Source organism: Camarhynchus parvulus, chromosome 11 (genome assembly GCF_901933205.1).
Source record: "Camarhynchus parvulus chromosome 11, STF_HiC, whole genome shotgun sequence".
In the NCBI taxonomy this organism is placed as follows: Eukaryota; Metazoa; Chordata; class Aves; order Passeriformes; family Thraupidae; genus Camarhynchus; species Camarhynchus parvulus.
This window is the reverse complement of record NC_044581.1, coordinates 85,900-103,002: the sequence shown is the minus strand read 5'-3', so window position 1 is coordinate 103,002 and position 17,103 is coordinate 85,900. Positions and strand designations below refer to the sequence as shown.

General features: G+C 46.4%; 3 protein-coding genes across 4 annotated transcripts in view; 2 read left to right on the top strand and 1 right to left on the bottom strand.

Annotated features, from left to right (window-relative positions):
* PHLPP2 (PH domain and leucine rich repeat protein phosphatase 2) overlaps positions 1-11,790 on the top strand; it is a 33,721-nt gene extending 21,931 nt beyond the window's left edge. Inside the window, exons 13-19 of one of the 2 annotated variants that reach the window (XM_030955726.1) lie at positions 20-220; positions 723-885; positions 2,137-2,267; positions 2,654-2,764; positions 3,222-3,410; positions 3,539-3,770; positions 5,086-11,790. In XM_030955726.1, the coding sequence (XP_030811586.1) occupies positions 20-220; positions 723-885; positions 2,137-2,267; positions 2,654-2,764; positions 3,222-3,410; positions 3,539-3,770; positions 5,086-6,225 (2,167 nt within the window). In that variant the 3' untranslated portion in view covers positions 6,226-11,790. Of the gene's footprint in view, positions 1-19; positions 221-722; positions 886-2,136; positions 2,268-2,653; positions 2,765-3,221; positions 3,411-3,538; positions 3,771-5,085 lie in introns of those variants that run through there. The other variant, XM_030955727.1, reaches the window with a different exon arrangement.
* Positions 10,922-13,310, bottom strand: MARVELD3 (MARVEL domain containing 3). The gene is given in 5 exon segments (XM_030955877.1): positions 10,922-12,640; positions 12,643-12,785; positions 12,924-12,973; positions 12,975-13,104; positions 13,297-13,310. Coding segments are annotated over 5 exon segments (1,005 nt in total). The 3' UTR covers positions 10,922-11,972.
* A 92-nt stretch (positions 13,311-13,402) lies between these two features.
* Positions 13,403-17,103, top strand: part of CHST4 (carbohydrate sulfotransferase 4) — a 28,812-nt gene continuing 25,111 nt past the window's right edge. Inside the window, exons 1-2 of the mRNA XM_030955975.1 lie at positions 13,403-13,758; positions 14,405-14,543. Of these exons, the coding sequence (XP_030811835.1) occupies positions 14,527-14,543 (17 nt within the window). The 5' untranslated portion in view covers positions 13,403-13,758; positions 14,405-14,526. The remainder of the gene's footprint in view (positions 13,759-14,404; positions 14,544-17,103) is intronic.

Below are 17,103 nucleotides of genomic sequence, written 5' to 3'. Positions count from 1 at the left end.
TTGCACTTGCTGTGGTTAGCCTCAGGTACCTGAATGCATCTGCCAACAGTCTGGAGTCCTTGCCCTCCACGTGTCCGGGGGAGGGGAGTTTGAGCATGCTGCAGCTGCTATACTTGACTAATAACAACCTCACAGATCAATGCATCCCTGTCTTGGTGGGACACCCAAACCTACGGATCCTGCATCTGGCAAACAACAACCTGCAGACTTTCCCTGCAAGGTAAGTCAGTAAGGCTGTTGGGCAAGACAATGCTGGGAGGAAGCTGCCACCTCCCCATGATTGTATGTGAGTCAAAGTCAGAGTGAGATGCTCTCCCTGTGGCTTGAAGACAAAAACCTGACATTTCTACACACAAAGGCAGGAGAAGCGTGTTAAGGGGGATTGGCACAGGGTAGTGTTGGCTGTAGGTTTTCCTGTTCTAGTTAAGGTGCCATCCAGGGGGACCAAGGGATGTAACTTGTTGTGTTGCATGTGTGTGGGGATGGGGTGATATTTCTTTGCAACTTCAGCACTAATGGTGAAGGGTCTGTCTGTTGTACAAATCCAAGCCGGGCTTGGGGACCCTGCATCTTACTAGAGCATCTCTTAGGACTTTGGATCTCCTGTCAGTAAATCAGAAGAGTAGCTCATCAAGGGCAGTGTCTATAGATACCTCATCTGCAACTTCAGAAAGTGACAAGTTCATGTCTGTAAGATACAGTATTTTTTGTTTCCATTTCAGCAAACTTAGTAAGCTGGAGCACTTGGAAGAACTGAATCTGAGTGGAAACAAACTGAAAACAATTCCTACAACGGTTGCAAACTGCAAGCTACTTCATACACTTATTGCACACTCTAATGAAATCAGCATTTTTCCAGAAATCCTGCATTTGCCCCGTATTCAGGTATTTGTATGGAGAAGATAAAGAGATATCTGGGTAAAGTTTGGGCTAGAGAATGAGTAACAGCTAGGAGAGAACAGGAGGTCCCAGCAAGGCCAAGTGCAAGGTGCTGTACCTGGGTCAGGGCTGCCCCGGTATCAATCCAGACTGGGGATGAATGGTCGAGAGCAGCCCTGCTGAGAAGGGCTTGGGGATACTGCTGGATGAGAGGCTGGACATGCCCTGGCCATATGTGCTGGCACCCAGAAACCCCCCACACATCCTGGGCTCATCCCCAGTGGCATAGACAGTGGGTAAGGAGGGGATTCTGCCCCCCTGCCCTGCTCAGATGAGATCCCACCTGGAGGGCTGCACCCAGATCTTGAATCCTCAGCACAAGAAGGACTTAGACCTGTTGGATTAGGTCCAGAGGAGTCCATGAAGATGATCAGAAGGCTGGAGCATCTCTGCTGTGGCAATGGGCTGAGTGGGTTGGATTTGTTCAGTTTGGAGAAGAAAAGGCTCTGGAGTAACCTTATTGCAACCTTGCATTACCTTAAGTAACTAAAAGAGAACCTGAGAGGGACTTTGGACAAAGGCATGGATTGACAGCTTAAGGGGGAATGGCTTTAAAGTCAAAGAGAGTATGTCTAGGTTGGATATTAGGAAGAAACTCTTCCCTGTGAGGGTGGGGAGGCCGTGGCACAGGTTGCCCTGAGAAGCTGTGGCTGCCCCATCCCTGGAAGTTTCAAGGCCAGGTTGGACAGGTCTTGGAGCAACCTCTTGTAGTGGAAGGTCTCCCTGCCCATGGCAGATGTGTTGAAAAAATGAGCTCTAAGGTCTCTTCCAGCACAGACATTCTGTGGCTCTATGATTTTTCTTGATCAACCTGAGAAGAGGCCACAGAATATGCATTCTAGATCTCTCACCTTTCTGAGTTGATCAAAGATCATGTCATTCACCTTTACCGCCTGTCTCTGACATTTCTAGTTTCCTGCATTTGAGACAGTGGGCAGTGTTAAACAGCTAGGCAGGTTTGCAAATAGAGCCTTTCCTTTATCTTTGGTGTGACCTAGTCTTTCAGTATTGGAGTCATGGCTATTACAGGTTGCTTATAAATCATTCTTCTTCTGACAAGTCAGATCCATTCCCATAACCTGTGTATGAGATACAGTAAGTAGCAGGGTTGTATGATGTTTGTAAGGAGCACTGGAGTAACTGATGACACAACACAACACAGTATTTTCTTTGTCATGCTGTTTGTTGCTACTGCAGTTTGTGGATTTGAGCTGCAATGAGTTAACTGAAATCCTAATCCCTGAGGCACTGCCAGGTGCCTTGCAAGAGCTGGATCTGAGTGGAAACACAAACCTGGTGTTAGAACACAAGACACTGGATATCTTCAGGTGAGCCATTGACATGTCAACCCAGTAGTGACCTGCACAGGGAAGGGTAACTCTTGCCAGGAGAGGAAGTGGGATAGTAAAGTAAAAGCACTTTATGACTGCATAAAGTGGAATAACATTCCCTGCCTGAGGCAGCTGAGACTTACTGTCTTTGGGAAGGGAAAAGTCTGGGTCTGAAACATCAGAGCAAGGAATTTTTCAGGTGGTATGAAGTTTTCCCAGGTGTCTCTGGCATAAGCAGCCAGGCATCTCCAGAAGACCTAGACCTTAAATTCCTTTCCTTGATGCAGTTCTTTCCAGAGACTGCTGTCTAAAACTAGACTGGACAAGGTCCTAAGGCCTGTTCAGCAGGTTCTAGAAAAGCATAACTTCTGTTCTCTCTGTAGTCACATTAGCACACTGAAGATTGATGCTAAGCCCTCCCTCACGGCAGACTCGGCACTCACTTCTGTCTTCTGGAGTCACGGAGTAGCTGAGATGGCAGGCCAAAGAAATAAGTGAGTATTACGGTCTGCTGAACACTGACACTGTCTTAGGATACTGGGCAGAGTGCACTGCTGAGCACCCAAGCAGACCTGTTTTGCCCAAGAGCTCATCCCTCCCTTTTTCTCTCTGGATCTCTTACTAAGTCTTGGTAACTCATGTCTCCACATTACCTTTTGCCTCAATTTTCACACTCTTCCCAGTACACTTGGACTCTCCTTCCCTCTGCAGCAAAGATGCTTTTTCTCTTGCCAGCTGTGCGTGTGGCCCTCTCCTGCATGTGGTCAAGGAGGATTTGGGAGTTCCAATAATAAAATGCAGCTGTACATCTCCCAGGCTAGTAAATGTAGGGATAGTGGCTTTGCTGCCCTGTGAGAACAGCACTCACAGCAAGGTGCCTGATGTCTGTGGTTTTGAGAACAAGATAATTTTTTGAGACATATTAACTTAGCTTCTATGCTTTTCTGGCAGGCTGTGTGTGTCATCCCTGGCACTGGGGAGCTTTGCAGAGGGGGTGGAGGCTGTATATGGCATGTTTGATGGTGACAAGAACGAAGAACTGCCACGTTTGCTGCAGTGCACCATGGCTGATGTGCTCCTGGAGGAGGTACAGCAGTCTGACACCATGTTCATGTCCAACACCTTCTTGGTCTCCCACAGGTAGGACAGTGAGCAGGCTGGTCCTGGTGGGACTTGCATAAGGTATATCAATGTTAGGTGGGGTGAGGCAGCCCTCCAGAATGCCTGTCAGTAGAGTCTGGAGCCTCCTACACCTTCTCCTCCAACAGGAAGCTGGGCATGGCTGGGCAGAAGCTGGGTTCCTCTGCTGTCCTTTGCTACATTCGTAATGAGGTGGCTGATCCAGCCAGCAACTTTTCTCTGACGGTGGCCAATGTGGGGACATGCCAAGCAGTTCTGTGCCGAAGTGGAAAAGCACTGCCTCTCTCCAAAGTCTTCAGTCTTGAACAATGTTCAGAAGAAGCCAGGAGAGTCAAGGAACAAAAAGCCATTATAACAGAGGTTGGTTTGGACCCTTTTCACTTCAGCTTCCACACTCACATAAAAGCTGGGCACAAATACATGAGCTTGGCTGTCTGCATAACATTACAGGGGAGAGGGTGACATGAAGGTTCTGATCTAGTGCTTCCTGCTCTGCTTCATTTGCTGATTCGCTGTCCAAAATTGCATGTTCCTAAAACTCTTTGGCCTAAGAACTATGGGCACAGGATGACTTGTAGTATGCAAAAGTATCAAAATTATTTCTAGAGAATCTGTAAAGGTTAACTTTCTAAATGCTTGGAAATAACAGGGAAGTTCCAAAGAGTGGGAAAAATACGTCTGTAAAGATCTTGAGAAACGAGTGCCAATCACTGTAGTTGTATGCTCAGTGGGTCTTTTTAAAAGTATCAAGCTGCTAGATAGCAGTATTTTTCATGAGCATAATGTGTCACTGTGTTACAGCTCTTCAAGGCGTAGCACTGTGGCTACTGACTGAAAATACCTGTAGGATTAATGTAGCACATTAAATAGTTTAACAGCTGGCTCATTAATGGATTCTGAAAAAGAAATGTGAAATTACTGTATAAGAGACTTCCCTGTGCATCTCATCTGCTGGGTTTTAATACTTGGCGGCAGCAGCAGTGCTGACACCCAGAGGATACAGAAATTAAGAACACTGAAATTAAACTCAGAACACTGACTTGGAAAAGGGACTGAGGGTTGTGGGCACTTCTCTTTATGGGAGACCACTACCAGGCTGGCCAGGATACCATCTAGCAGAAGGGGGTAATACATCCTGATTGCAGAAACAGTTTGAGATACCTACCTGTTCTTTTTATCCTCGGGTTATAGTGTCCACACTTCAGAATGCAGTTATATATTAATAAAGAGGGAAATAGTTCAGATAATACACAGAAATAGTTTAATGTCTGGGTAACCTGTCTTGCACTGAGAAAGTTGAAAGTCACTGTCTCGTACTAAAAAAAATAAGTTTCACATAAGACTAATCAGTGAGACTCTCTGGTCAGTGTACTGCAGGTAGTCTAGCTGCACATTTCAGAATTGTCTGCTACAATTCTGCAGAGTGCAACAAAAAGTCTTGTGGGATAAAAGTGTGTTATTGCCAGCATGGATGTGGCAGTTATTGTACCTGGTCATCACGTATAGTGAATGTTTGTGCTGTAGTACCTGCACTTAGATCCCTTTCTCCAATGCTGCAGCTGTGTAACTGACATTTCTCGAGGCTCCAAACCAGCATATGAGCAGGGGAAAGTTTGCTTTCTAAGTGATCCTAATAGCACATCCAATGCTACTGCCTTATTTCTCTTGTCTGCAGGACAATAAAGTCAATGGTGTGACTTGCTGTACTCGGATGCTGGGCTGCACGTACCTGCATCCTTGGATCCTGCCCAAACCACATGTCTATTCCATTCCACTGACTGTACAAGATGAGTTGCTACTTCTAGGGAACAAAGCTCTCTGGGAACACCTTTCTTATGCAGAAGCTGTCTCAGCTGTGCGGGACCTACACGACCCACTAGCTGCTGCAAAGAAACTCTGCACTTTAGCACAAAGCTATGGTTGCCAAGACAATGTTGGTGCAATGGTAGTATGTCTGAACATCAGTGAGGACAACTGCACATGTGAGATGCACGGCCTCACTCTGACAGGCCCTGGGGGATTTAGTTCTACCACCACCAAACCAGCAACACCTTCATGTAGCAGTGGAATTGCTTCAGAGTTCAGCAGTGAACTGTCTGCTTCTGAGGTTAGCAGTGAGGTGGGCTCTACTGCATCAGATGAACACAGTGCTGTTGGTCTTGATGGCAGCTTGCTACCACGACAAGAACGACGTTGCAGCCTACATCCTATGCCCCCCTCAAGCATCTTTCAGCGCCAACCTTCCAGTGCCACCTTCTCTAGCAACCAGTCTGACAATGGTCTAGATAGTGATGACGAGCAGCCTGTGGAAGGTGTGATGACAAATGGCAGTAAAGTGGAGGTAGAGGTGGACATCCATTGCTGTAAAGGAAAGGGTCTGGAATTAGAACATCCTGCTGCAGAGTACAGCTCTTCTGCTCCGGGGCCAGAGGATGACTCTGGACTTGTACTCGTCATTCGGAGGCAGAACAGTGTAAACAGCAACACTGTGCAGAGAGGGGTTAAGGAGAAGTGTGAACTCCAAAAATCTCTTTCCACATGTTGTCTTTATGGAAAGAAGCTTTCCAATGGCTCCATAGTGCCCTTGGAGGAGAGCCTCAACCTCATCGAAGTAGCGACAGAGGCACCCAAGAAGAAGACAGGCTATTTTGCTGCTCCATCCCAGATGGAGCCGGAAGATCAATTTGTGGTGCCACCTGACCTGGAGGAGGAAGTGAAGGAACAAATGAAGCAGCACCAGGAGGATGGAGCAGATCAGGAGCTGAAAGAAGAACATGCAGCATCCCTGCCAGAGGAGTTTGACACAGCTTTGTAACCCTATGAGTACTATTCCCACATAATCTGTCGCAGGAAGCTCTGTTTAATAAGGGCTGTCATGCCCTCTGAGGGAGCTGGGATCTGCAAGGAGTACAGACACCTGCTGCTTCCTTAATGGAGTTGAGGAAGAATCAGGAAGGCCAACGTCTGGGCTGCCCACTTAACCACTGTAGCGTCTCAGCTGTTCTATGAGCACACAGATCAGCAGCTGAGCTCTGTGATAGGGACTGTCTGGTAAGTCCTTGAACCCTGAGGTTCTGCCAGCTCTGCCAGAAAGGGGCTGGCGTGTGTGTGTATGGGGTGAGGAGGCTGCTGAGAGAGAAATGCTCAGTGTTTATAGAGTCCTGTGAATATTTCTGATGTGGTGTCCCATCCTCCCCCCCAGCACCTGACTTTGTTATTCCTTGAAAGAATACAGACAGTTGCAATGAAGCTGACCTGAGAATGGTTTCCTACATTAATTGCAAGCACTTTTATTTATTGCACTTAAGCTGTTCTTTTCCCTTTCAGCCCAGCACTTTATTATTTAGGGTTAGGGGAGAAAGCACTCCGCAGCAGGTATGCTGTGGACTTTTCCCAATGGATGTTCTTAGGACAGTGGAGGACTCAGGGTACCAGTGTTCTGATGAGCACTGGTGTAGGGGAGAGTGAAGGTTATGGTGGGATCATTCTGTGCAGGATGAGAAAATACATAGCTGAGTGATAAGCAGGTGCCAAACAATGCGTTTTATATGGAGCACAGGAAAGATCAGCTCAGGACTGGTTGATTAAGGCAACGTGTAGATCTAGTGGTTCTAGCTGCAGAGCACAGACCCACCTCAGCAGCAGCCTGGCCACCTTCATCGTTGATGCTTCACAGCAGAGACTTCCTCTACAGAAGACATGGGATAAAGCCAGGAGCTTGTGCTTGTCTCAGTGGTCAGTCAGAAGAGCCAAGCTGTAAACAGTGGTGTGCTGCTCTAAGACTGGCAGAAGCATCCAGTGCTCTTTTCCATCAGCATAAACCTCTGCATTGTCAGCGGCAGTGTCTTTGCTTGCCTCTGGAAGCAGGAGTCATATTCCAAATACACAGCAAGCAGCATTTCATGGTATGTGTCCAATTTGGCCACAAACAAGGTGAAACTTGTTCCTGCTTAGCCTTCAGCACAAAAGCAAAAATTAAACTTTTCATCTTATTAACATTTTTATCAGCACTGAAAAAGATGTTTAAAACAGTCCCACTAATGATGAACTGGCTAGTCTGCACTCAGAGGCCTTGTGTTTCCATTAGGATTTTTGGTGCAAGGTGTAAGTTGGCTGCCCATGTCGTCATCTTGTATAAAGAGTTGTGGAGATCACTGCCTCTGTAGCATGCAGATTTGTCTTCCTTTCTGACAGAGCTGGATAGCAGCTGTCCCTGTCATGTCAGTGGTGTAATAACCCTGACTGTGATGTGGGCTAGTGCCTTTTCTTCATTAATTATATATTTACGAAGAAAACTTAAACATTTCTTCTGAAGAGATCTGAAACGCTTGAGTTGTCTATATTTGGATCAAATTTGGGCCTTGCTCAGAAGGAAATACTGTGCAGACTATTTGTGGAATTCTGTCAATATAGATATTTTCACAAAATCTAATGGAGTTTTACTGAGATTTCAGAGCACCTTGAATTTCTAATCACTAGGAAGAAAAGGTATTTCTATCATGCATGAGGAGGAACATTTTAGGATATACTTTGTGCTAGTTGCAGGGTAATTATGAAACAACCCAACTTTTTGCAAAGTTTAAACTCTCACAATTTTGGTTGTTTAAATGCCTATTTCATTTGGAACTGGAGGTTGAAGCTAATTCTTAAAATCACAGAAACAACAGTATTTGAATCCTTTAGGCAGAGGAAAAGCAGCAGAAAAGATTCAAATGCTAAACACCAAAATTCTTTCATGTTATCATCATATAAGTAATGCAGGAGAAGTTCATCCCAAATGATTTCAACTGCAACTTTTGATTGTCACTGGTGATTATTTTACCAAATATCTGTGCCTATCCTCACAGTTTCTGATACCTGAAAGGGCTGTAGAACAGCCTCCATTCAGTATGAGACTGATGCAGAAACCCTTATTTCTGAGTACGACTCTGAAAAGCCCTGCACTCTGAGTAGCATGTATGAATGCAAATCAGTTCTCCATTTCTTGCACTGATATGGAAAGTCCAGTGTGTCCTTGCCAGTCTGAATCAGTAGTATTGCATGCAGAATTGCCACAAGGAGTTAGTAATGAATGGCTCTACCTCGCTCAGTGTTGAAGGAATAAGGACTGCACCTCTTAGAGGTAGTGGAAGAATGGAACAGAAGGAATTCCTACTTGAACTTTTTCTCCAGTGCTGTCTCTGGTTTTGAAGCAGAAAGGGAGTTTAAATACAGCCAGCTCCTATTTTCTATGGGTGTGAACTGTCATGGAAGACATGGCTTGTTATCTTTCTTACATTCCAGGCAGAATCCACAGATTTCTGTGAAGCTGGTATTATGGACTCCGGGCAGCACAGGCTGAGTTGACTTTACCTGTTCCAAATAGTCTTTCTCTATTTGACTAAGACAAGTGCTGGTGTCCTCAAGCAGCTTTTGCATATTTTCCATGTGCTTCTTCCAAGGATTAAGCTTTTCCTTTTCCATTTCAGCCACAGCATTGTGATGCTTTTTCTCCAGTCATCCAAAATCTTTTTCATGCATTAAAAATAGTGCCTGTTCATCACAAACAGTACTGCTTTTTCCTAGGCCAGTTTTGGGTGTCAGCAAAGACACTGGCATAATTTTTTTCACGCAAATGTCTTGGATTTTCTAACACAAAATTCCTACTGCTGACACATGCTTCAAGGTCACTGTCATCCAAAGAAAAGGGGTTTTTTCTGACATTGGTCAGACAGTGGCTGGGTTATCTTCATCTCTCGGGTGAGGACAACTCTCAGAACAGAGTGCTTCCCTCCACTACCTTTTGTTTTCCTTCCTCCCTGTGTGTCTCCCCTACTTTATTTATTAACACTACCTTAGATTTCAAGCTCCCAAGGAGCACTGCTGTAGGTGGAACAGGTATGAAAGGGCGAGTTTACTGAAGGACTCATAGCAGGGTATAGAAAGTGTCTTCCCAGTTATCTTTCTGTTCTCCAGTCCCTTCCCTGATTTTTGTTTTTTGAGTTTGCAGAGATACTATGTGATCATCACATAACCACATCACTGCGAATGTCCCACTCATTTGCAGACATGCTGTTAGAGAGGGATTCTCACCTTGAGGTCCTTAGGCTATTTTGTCCCTGCTGAGCAATGCAAGCCCTCCCACACTGCACGCAGCCACAGCCAAGGAGGTTGCTGGTCCATCTCTTCAGTAATTCTGGCTCTGCTGATAAGCATACTTGCTGAGAAAGGTACTCTGAAGGCACTGCTCTGTCCTGTCCTGTCCAGAAAGGCTTCTGTAAAAGGAACCCACAAAGGTTATATTGAGTGGTGGGTAGCGGGGGCTCAGGTGTTAAAGGTAAGAGATAGCCCCCAAGTTGCCCCTAGAACAAGGAACAGGCCCCAGTGGAGGCAGCATCACAGACTGTTCATACCAGACTGGAATCTTCAGTTAGATGGGAGGATAACATCCTGTTCCAAGAAGAAGGAAGTATTCCCCTCTCTCGGGGACAAGCTGCTGTGAAGTCTGAAATCTTTCCTGCAGTACACAGGACCTTCAGCCACACGTAAGGCTTTGGACCTGTGGGGTTTCTGCACTCCTTCCAGATAGATGCTGGTGGCTTTTGTGTCACTTGGCAAAGGCGTTTCTTCAGGCAGATCTCCTCTTTGGTCTTGTGCAATCATTGTCTGCTGTTCTATTGCTCTCTAAAGACTCAACTGTACTTTTCCTCTTTTTTCACATTTTCAAATGTTACCTTTTTTAAATGATTCATATGATCTGGCGCATGTTAAATATTGCAGTGTACCAACTGTTTACTAAATAATCTTTTTTCATGCTTTTTTTGTTTTTAAAAAGGAGAGTATTTTCTGTATCCCACTCTAGCATGCACCTATAAGGATTCCTGTTTTTATTGTGTGTGGGAGTAGGTTGTCTAATGAATGTGCCCTCAGCACTGTGGCCTATGTATTGCTTTGGAAAGGCAAATAACGTAAGATTGTTGGAAAACACTAGTCCACTGATTCTTTATTCGGATGTATAGAGAGGTTCAGGGAGGAAGAGTATTTTTGCATTGAATTTTCAGCTGACTTAGCAATAAAGATTTTTACTTTCATCTAACAGCTTATTCTGGTTCTGTTACTGTGCTGGAAAAAATCTCTGCAATATCCCAGTCAAAGGTAGCTGTGTCTAGCAGCAGCTGTGCTGTAGGTTATTCACTGAGCTCTGTGTGCTACTTCACTCATCAGCCTTCCACACAAAAACTTCTTTCAGAACACTGTGAGGGTAGAATTAGGCTTACCAATTATTAAGGCAGCTTTGTTTCCTGCTAGAGGAATGCTGCCCTGTGAACTTGCTCTCAATACCACTGTACAGCTCTAGAAGTAGCTGCAACAAGAGGAAATACAGAAATGTTAACAGAAACAGGAGAACAATGGACTGTCCACGTAAATCCCTGTGCTGAGACACTCGATGTTAAAAGGCAAAAAACCCCTGAACTAAAAACAAACTAAATCAAACAAACCCCAGAGCAGCTAGTGTGTTCCTACTTGGCATCTGTTTTACTTTAGTGTCTCTAGTTCTCATAGTGTTCCATGGTTTTGGTAATTGTGAGGATTTGGTCACTGGTGCCAGTGAAAGAAGAGCTATGTCCAAGGCAAAGCATGTTTCTAGTATGTTTAGGTTTTTTTTAACATGGGTAGAACTCATCTGTGAAACTACAGTGGTTCCATCCTCATATGAACAATGCACACAGCGGACACTGCTCTGAAGTGGCATTTTATTTTAAGACATGAGTTGGTGTTTCTAGTGCTACTTTTCCCAGTTAAATTTCCTATAAGTTTTTCTAAAAAAAAAATTAAGAGCAGCATCTAATTTCTCCAACTTGTACACTGATAATGTATTTTGAAAATAATATACTTCTCTATTCAATCACCCGTTTGATCTCATAAAGCTTTTGCCTGATTATCCCAATCCAGGACATCTTTTTAAGCAAAACTCTTGTATAGAAGTCATATAGAAAAGACCATTTCATACATAAATGCACCCTCTCCAGGAGTTTGAAAAGGCATTTTATCACAAGTTTGACTGAGTTTGAGAGGTTTTTTCAGGATGTTTTCATGGCTTTGTAAATGTCATGTTCACAGTGGTCTGTTAATTCCAAGAAACCTACAAGGAAGCAGTATTTAATTGTCACAACCATGGGCCTCAGTCACTTGTTTTTAAGAGCTCTTTTCTCAGCGGAGTCACATGCCTTTTGTAAAGACAGTTTCAGCTACAAAAAGCTGTTTCAGCTTGACAAAAGCATGTAGTGGCAGTACTTGTAGCAAGGCCTCACTGGAGAAGAGGGCACCTGAGAGTGGGATGGAAGGGCTGCCTGTGAAGCAGAGACAATCCATTGCATCAGCTTTGAGCCACTAATAACTCAATAATGCAAATTCAAGCTGGGGTAACCTGACTCTACCATATTTAGAGCTATGCTACCTTGGTGAGTGCTCTGTAGCATTAAGGCTGTACTGTCCAGAAGAAAGGAAAGCATACTGCCTCATCTCAGTAAGACTGGCAAAAATCAAGACTACTACTGGAGTGGAAGAATCATTTGAAAGTTCTTATAATTGCAGTGGCTTCTGTTTCTGTTCATGAACTGTCCTATAATCTCTGACAGCTAGGCCTGCACTGAGCAGGTATGCCATGGCAGTCATGCAGCCCAATAGGCCAGCAGCAATCTCTGCCCCATGCAGGCTGCACCAGAAGCCCTGATAGCCTTTGCTCTGATAAAGCTGCTCTCTCTCTTTGCACACTGATGAATGATAAACGCTCAGCAGAGACTGGAGGAAATAGTACAGAGCAGGCACTGTGCTAACTGCAATCACAATGTACAAGGTGCATTCAATTAGCAGCCATGCTGGGAAGTGCCACGGGACCTGCAGAACACCAACCAAAATTAGAACACAAGGGAAGACCAGGAGACACCCTGCCACGCCCATCGCTGCCCTTGCAATGGGCAGCTTCAGTAGGTAGAAATGTTGGTCAAGCTGCTGGGCTCGCTCCCCCTCCGCTCCGCCGAAGCCGCTGTAGGCCCCGCCGTACTGGTAGTAGTAGATGCCCCCCAGGGCGGGGAGGCCGGTGTATCCTCCCGCCGAGCCACAGGACACGGAGCTGCAGACCAGGATCAGGACGGCGAGCAGGACCTCCACCATCTGGCAGAAGGCTGGAGGGGAGGCCGAGATGAGTCTGCGGCCGCAGAGGAGCGCCCGGGAGGGAGCCGGGCCAGCCGCTGCGCTCCGCAGGACAGAGGGAGCGGCTCCCGCCGGCCGCGCTCACCCCGGCCTGTGTGCAGGTACAGGCAGCGGCGGCGCTCCAGCGACCCCGGCACGGTGCGGCTTCCCCGCGGCCCCTCTGCCTCTGGTGCGGGTACGGCGCTAAGGAGAGATGATGGCATGGATGGCAGTGACCCGTCCAGGCCCCTCGCCGCCGCCAGTCCGGTCCGCTCAGCCCCGGCGGCGACCCGGACCCCTCGCGGCCGCCCGCCCGCTGCCCTCACCGCCCGCTGCCCTCACCGCCTGCCCGCCCCGGCACGTTCTCCCCGCGCGGCACGGGGGCAGCCCCTGCTCCGCCATGGCCCGGCGCGGCCCCGCTCGGCCAGCGCTGGGGCCGGGGGGCCGGGCCGGGCCGCCCCGGGGTACCGCCGGCGCGGTGAGCTCCGTCTCGTCCGCTCGCCTCCGCCCTGGCGGCGCTTCTCTAAAGTGGTGGAAGCTCCGACCGGGCTAGGCCCTGCCCCGTCTGAAGGTGCTCAGCTCCCCGGCGCAGGTGCGCGGTCTTCCCGCAACTGCGCACGGTTCACCAGCTGCTGGCGTGTGTGCCCGCTCCCCTTCGCTTCCACGGACACGGTCCTGCCGCCCCTTGTGGCGATAACGTCTCGAGGTTTCTCACCTGCCGCAGAACATGCTTGTTAGAACCCACTGGAAACTGACTAAATTTAACTAACTAAATTTTCACAATTGTACGAGTTCTGCCTTTTCCTATGCTGTGAGTTTTGGTGAGTGTTCTTAATTCAGTTTTTCTGCCACCTCGTGCCTCTGTAAACTTCATCCGTGCCTCTCTGTTCCTTATGCAGCCCCACTCCCAGCCTCTCTGGCCCTGCCCTAACTCCCCTAAACCCATCCTGTGAAACGGTGATGGCACCTCTATGCAGCAGTCAAGACACAAGTGCACTCGCAGTTTACGTCAGCAGAACAACTGTCTCTCTTGTCCTGACAATGCACAGCATTTTGTTGCTTCTCCAGCTGCCCCAGCACAGAGCCTGTGTCTCCAGATACAGTCACTAACACCGTGGGATCTGTCTTGCAGTGCAGCTGTGAGGTTCCAGTTCAGCCCTTGGCAGACCATGTTCAGGTAATTTTCTTTAGATATGTTACCTTATATTTAGCCATACAGAACGAAATAGACCCCTTTTTTGTGTCTTTTTGCCGGAGGCCGCTTCAGACTATATGATGGGACCTTTTTACTGACAATGTCCTGCTGCCCTCCGTCTGTCCTCCCATCCTGGTAGACCCCTTAGCACAGCAGCCGTCATCTTCCAGCAGAGGAGGTGATGAATTATTCCTGTGGTTATTGGTGGTGGCTGGAGTGAAGGCAAGTGTCCAGGATCTCACCCATGTACAAGTGTCAGCATTTCTCAGGACTGGTAAGGGCAGAGCTGATTCAGGAAAGGGAGAAAAGTAAGGACAACAGGACGTTTTGAAAATACAGAAAACTCCACATTCAGAGCAAATGCTTTTATTCAAGAGTTTGACCAAACACTGTTTGTAAAAGCTCTTTGTTTTTACAGCAAAAAAAATTTGCAGAGAAATAGTTTCATTACATTTAGGAAAACACATTTTTGGGAAAACAGTTACACTGTGAGGTCTCAGACACAGTACCTGAATATGTGCCCTTAGAGGCACACATTTCAAATTTGTCTCTAAGATGCAGAAATACACTTCCTCCATCTGCAAGACTGGTGGTGGCAACAGACTGTTTCACCTTTCTGTCTCTACAGGAGCAACAGCAATAACCCTATAAACTTATACGGTGAAAAGCCTAAAAACTGCGCCTCAGCACTGTGGGAAAACTCTCTCTTCAACACTTCACCTGATTCCACAAAAGTCTGGAGATCTGAAAATGCATCTTAGGTTGAGGTAAGAGAGAAGGAAAACAAAAGAACCATTGTTTCAAAGCCCAGTTCAGATAGAGGGGACAGAAGTTGTGGGCAAAGTTAGAAAGTGGAGAATCCATCAGGAGCTTAGGACGAGGAATCTGGAGATAATGCAGGTGCTCAGCAGTGAGGCTGTTGCACACACCTTTTCATCAGCATATGTTGCATCATTCATGTTGACGTGACAGAAAGCAGGCCTCCTTGCTGGATGGGTTTAAAAAATTTAGCAACCCTTTGTGAACTTTTAGGGTCATGCACAGTGCCATTTTTCTTAGTAGAGCTTTTGACTGAAAGGGACATGAAGAACTAAGCTGAATAATCATGAGTCACAAGAAGGGATGAAATAAGTGTTTCTTATGCAGAGTGTTGCTGCTGCTCATCCAACAAACTGAGATAAAGCTTTCTTTGGATTTGTCTGTGATTTACTTGTTCAAAGACAGAGACAGGAAGTATTGCTCTGTTGGAGATGTGTTCAGTGTTTTACTGGAGTGTTTGCTGCTAAAAAGTGAAGTATGAGCTTCAAGATACTGTAGAAGTGAGTCAATCTTATTTAATTTCTGTTGCTATAATGAGAAATCTTAAAAATGCTTTGTGTCACTTCACTCCTGCTCAAAGTACTGTAGCTGAACTTGGTCAGCATCATCTTCTGGGTTCCTGTTCTCACTGCAACAAATACCAGTCAGCAGAACAGAGCAATAGGAAGTTGAGGATACCAGTATTAATCTTCTCCACTGTTTTGGCTTCTCTTTGTAATTATTTATTATTATTATTTTTGGCTTCTTTGTTTCTGGCTACTTCTGATATCATAGCTGTGCTAAGGGAGGGAATGATGTGGTTTGGCTTGCCATGGACCAAGAGCTCTGACCTGGTTCAGTGCCCTCCCTGAGAACTTGGAGGGTAAAGTGGTAGGAGCAAGTAATGAACTGACTCGTATGTCTCCAGTTTGAGGCAGCTGGGAGCTGCAGCACAATCACTGCTGAACACCACAACCAGATTTATTGACTGTCCCACATAAATAAATAATCACAGGGACAATGAGTGCAGCATGATGACGATAGAGCAGTACTGTAGAAAAGAACTGGAGGTTACTGTGAATGACAAACTGAACTCAAGTCCACAATGTCATCCTGTTGCGAAAAAACTAACATTTCTAGGGTGTATGAACAGGAATGTCACATGTAGGATGTGTGAAGAAATTCTTCTGCCCCCACTTCAGACTGGCCTGGCCTCAGTTTTGCACACTGTGTTTCCAGAGGGGGGCGGATCAACTGGAGGGGATTCAGAATAAAGCAAAAGAAATATCTAGAAATACAACCTATGAGAAAAAGATTGATTACAGACATCTCATTTCAAATAACAAGCATCTGTTAACAGCTTGCAAGCTTGTTAATACAGAGGTATCTAGACAACTTGCAAACTTGTAAAAAACTCTTGTCAAGAGCAGGGAAATATTTTGTTCACTCTCTTTGCTGTGGCATGGCCAGAAAACAGAGAGCTTAGCTTGAAGCAAAAGGGATTTATTTTAGGCACCCTCAGTGTTTCTCACACACACTCCAACTCCACCACTTTATAAGGAGATGAACAGTTATTGCAGGAGTGGATTAGTCAGAAGATGGTAGGTTTTCGTCACTGGGGCTGTAATTCAGTCATGAGAAGGCTGGCCTGTCTGTGTTCTTGTGAGAAGGAAGTGCTGGTGCTGCCCACGCCACCCACTATAAGCTCACAGTGTCATCTCACCCCACAAAGCCACTGTGCCCCTTTCCGCACCACCCCCATTAGGTGGTCACTGTCCCAGTGGCTGCAAGGCCATTGGAGGGCAGCTGCTATGACATACCATGCAACAGCTCAAGTCTCTGAAGTCGTAAGTCAAACACAGGATATGAACTTACCTGGATAATATTTACCTGGATGTAAACAGACACAAATCTGGACGTTTTCTTTCACTGTGCCTGCACTCAGGAGCCAGTAACACTCATGCTTTGTGGAACATTATTCTCAGCATCTGTAACAGGAATTGCAAGCCTTTCATCGTGGCTGTTGGGCCTGTAGCTCACTGGTGCTTCCAACTCCCCACAAACCTGGAGTGCACTCTGTGTCTGTCAATGTGCTGGCTATGGACTCAGTGCCAGTGCTGTACCTGCTGGACTCTGTACCCTCCCAGCACCACAGTGGTCAGAGGCTGGGTGGTGCAGTCTGCTGAAAGGAGTAGACAGAAATTGCTGGAAATTAAAGCAAAAAAAAATTTTTTGGGGGGGAGGTAACAAGTGAAGTGATTTGTTACCGATCCTGGTGGATTTTTATGCGGAGTACTAGTTGGGTGTCTGTCCCTGCACCTCCCAGTGCACCCTGAATTGGTAAAACTGCCTTTGTGTATGACCTACCTGCAGTTTGACAGAGACAGGTTTGTCAGCGCAGCAATGCTTGAGCCTGTGCTCTCCTCAAGCAGCTGTTTGTCAGTCCCACTTTGTGTCTACAGCTCAGTCTGGAAGCCAAATTGCTTGGTCTTACTGGCTCACCTCTGCTCACAGAAATGGGGCTCTGGG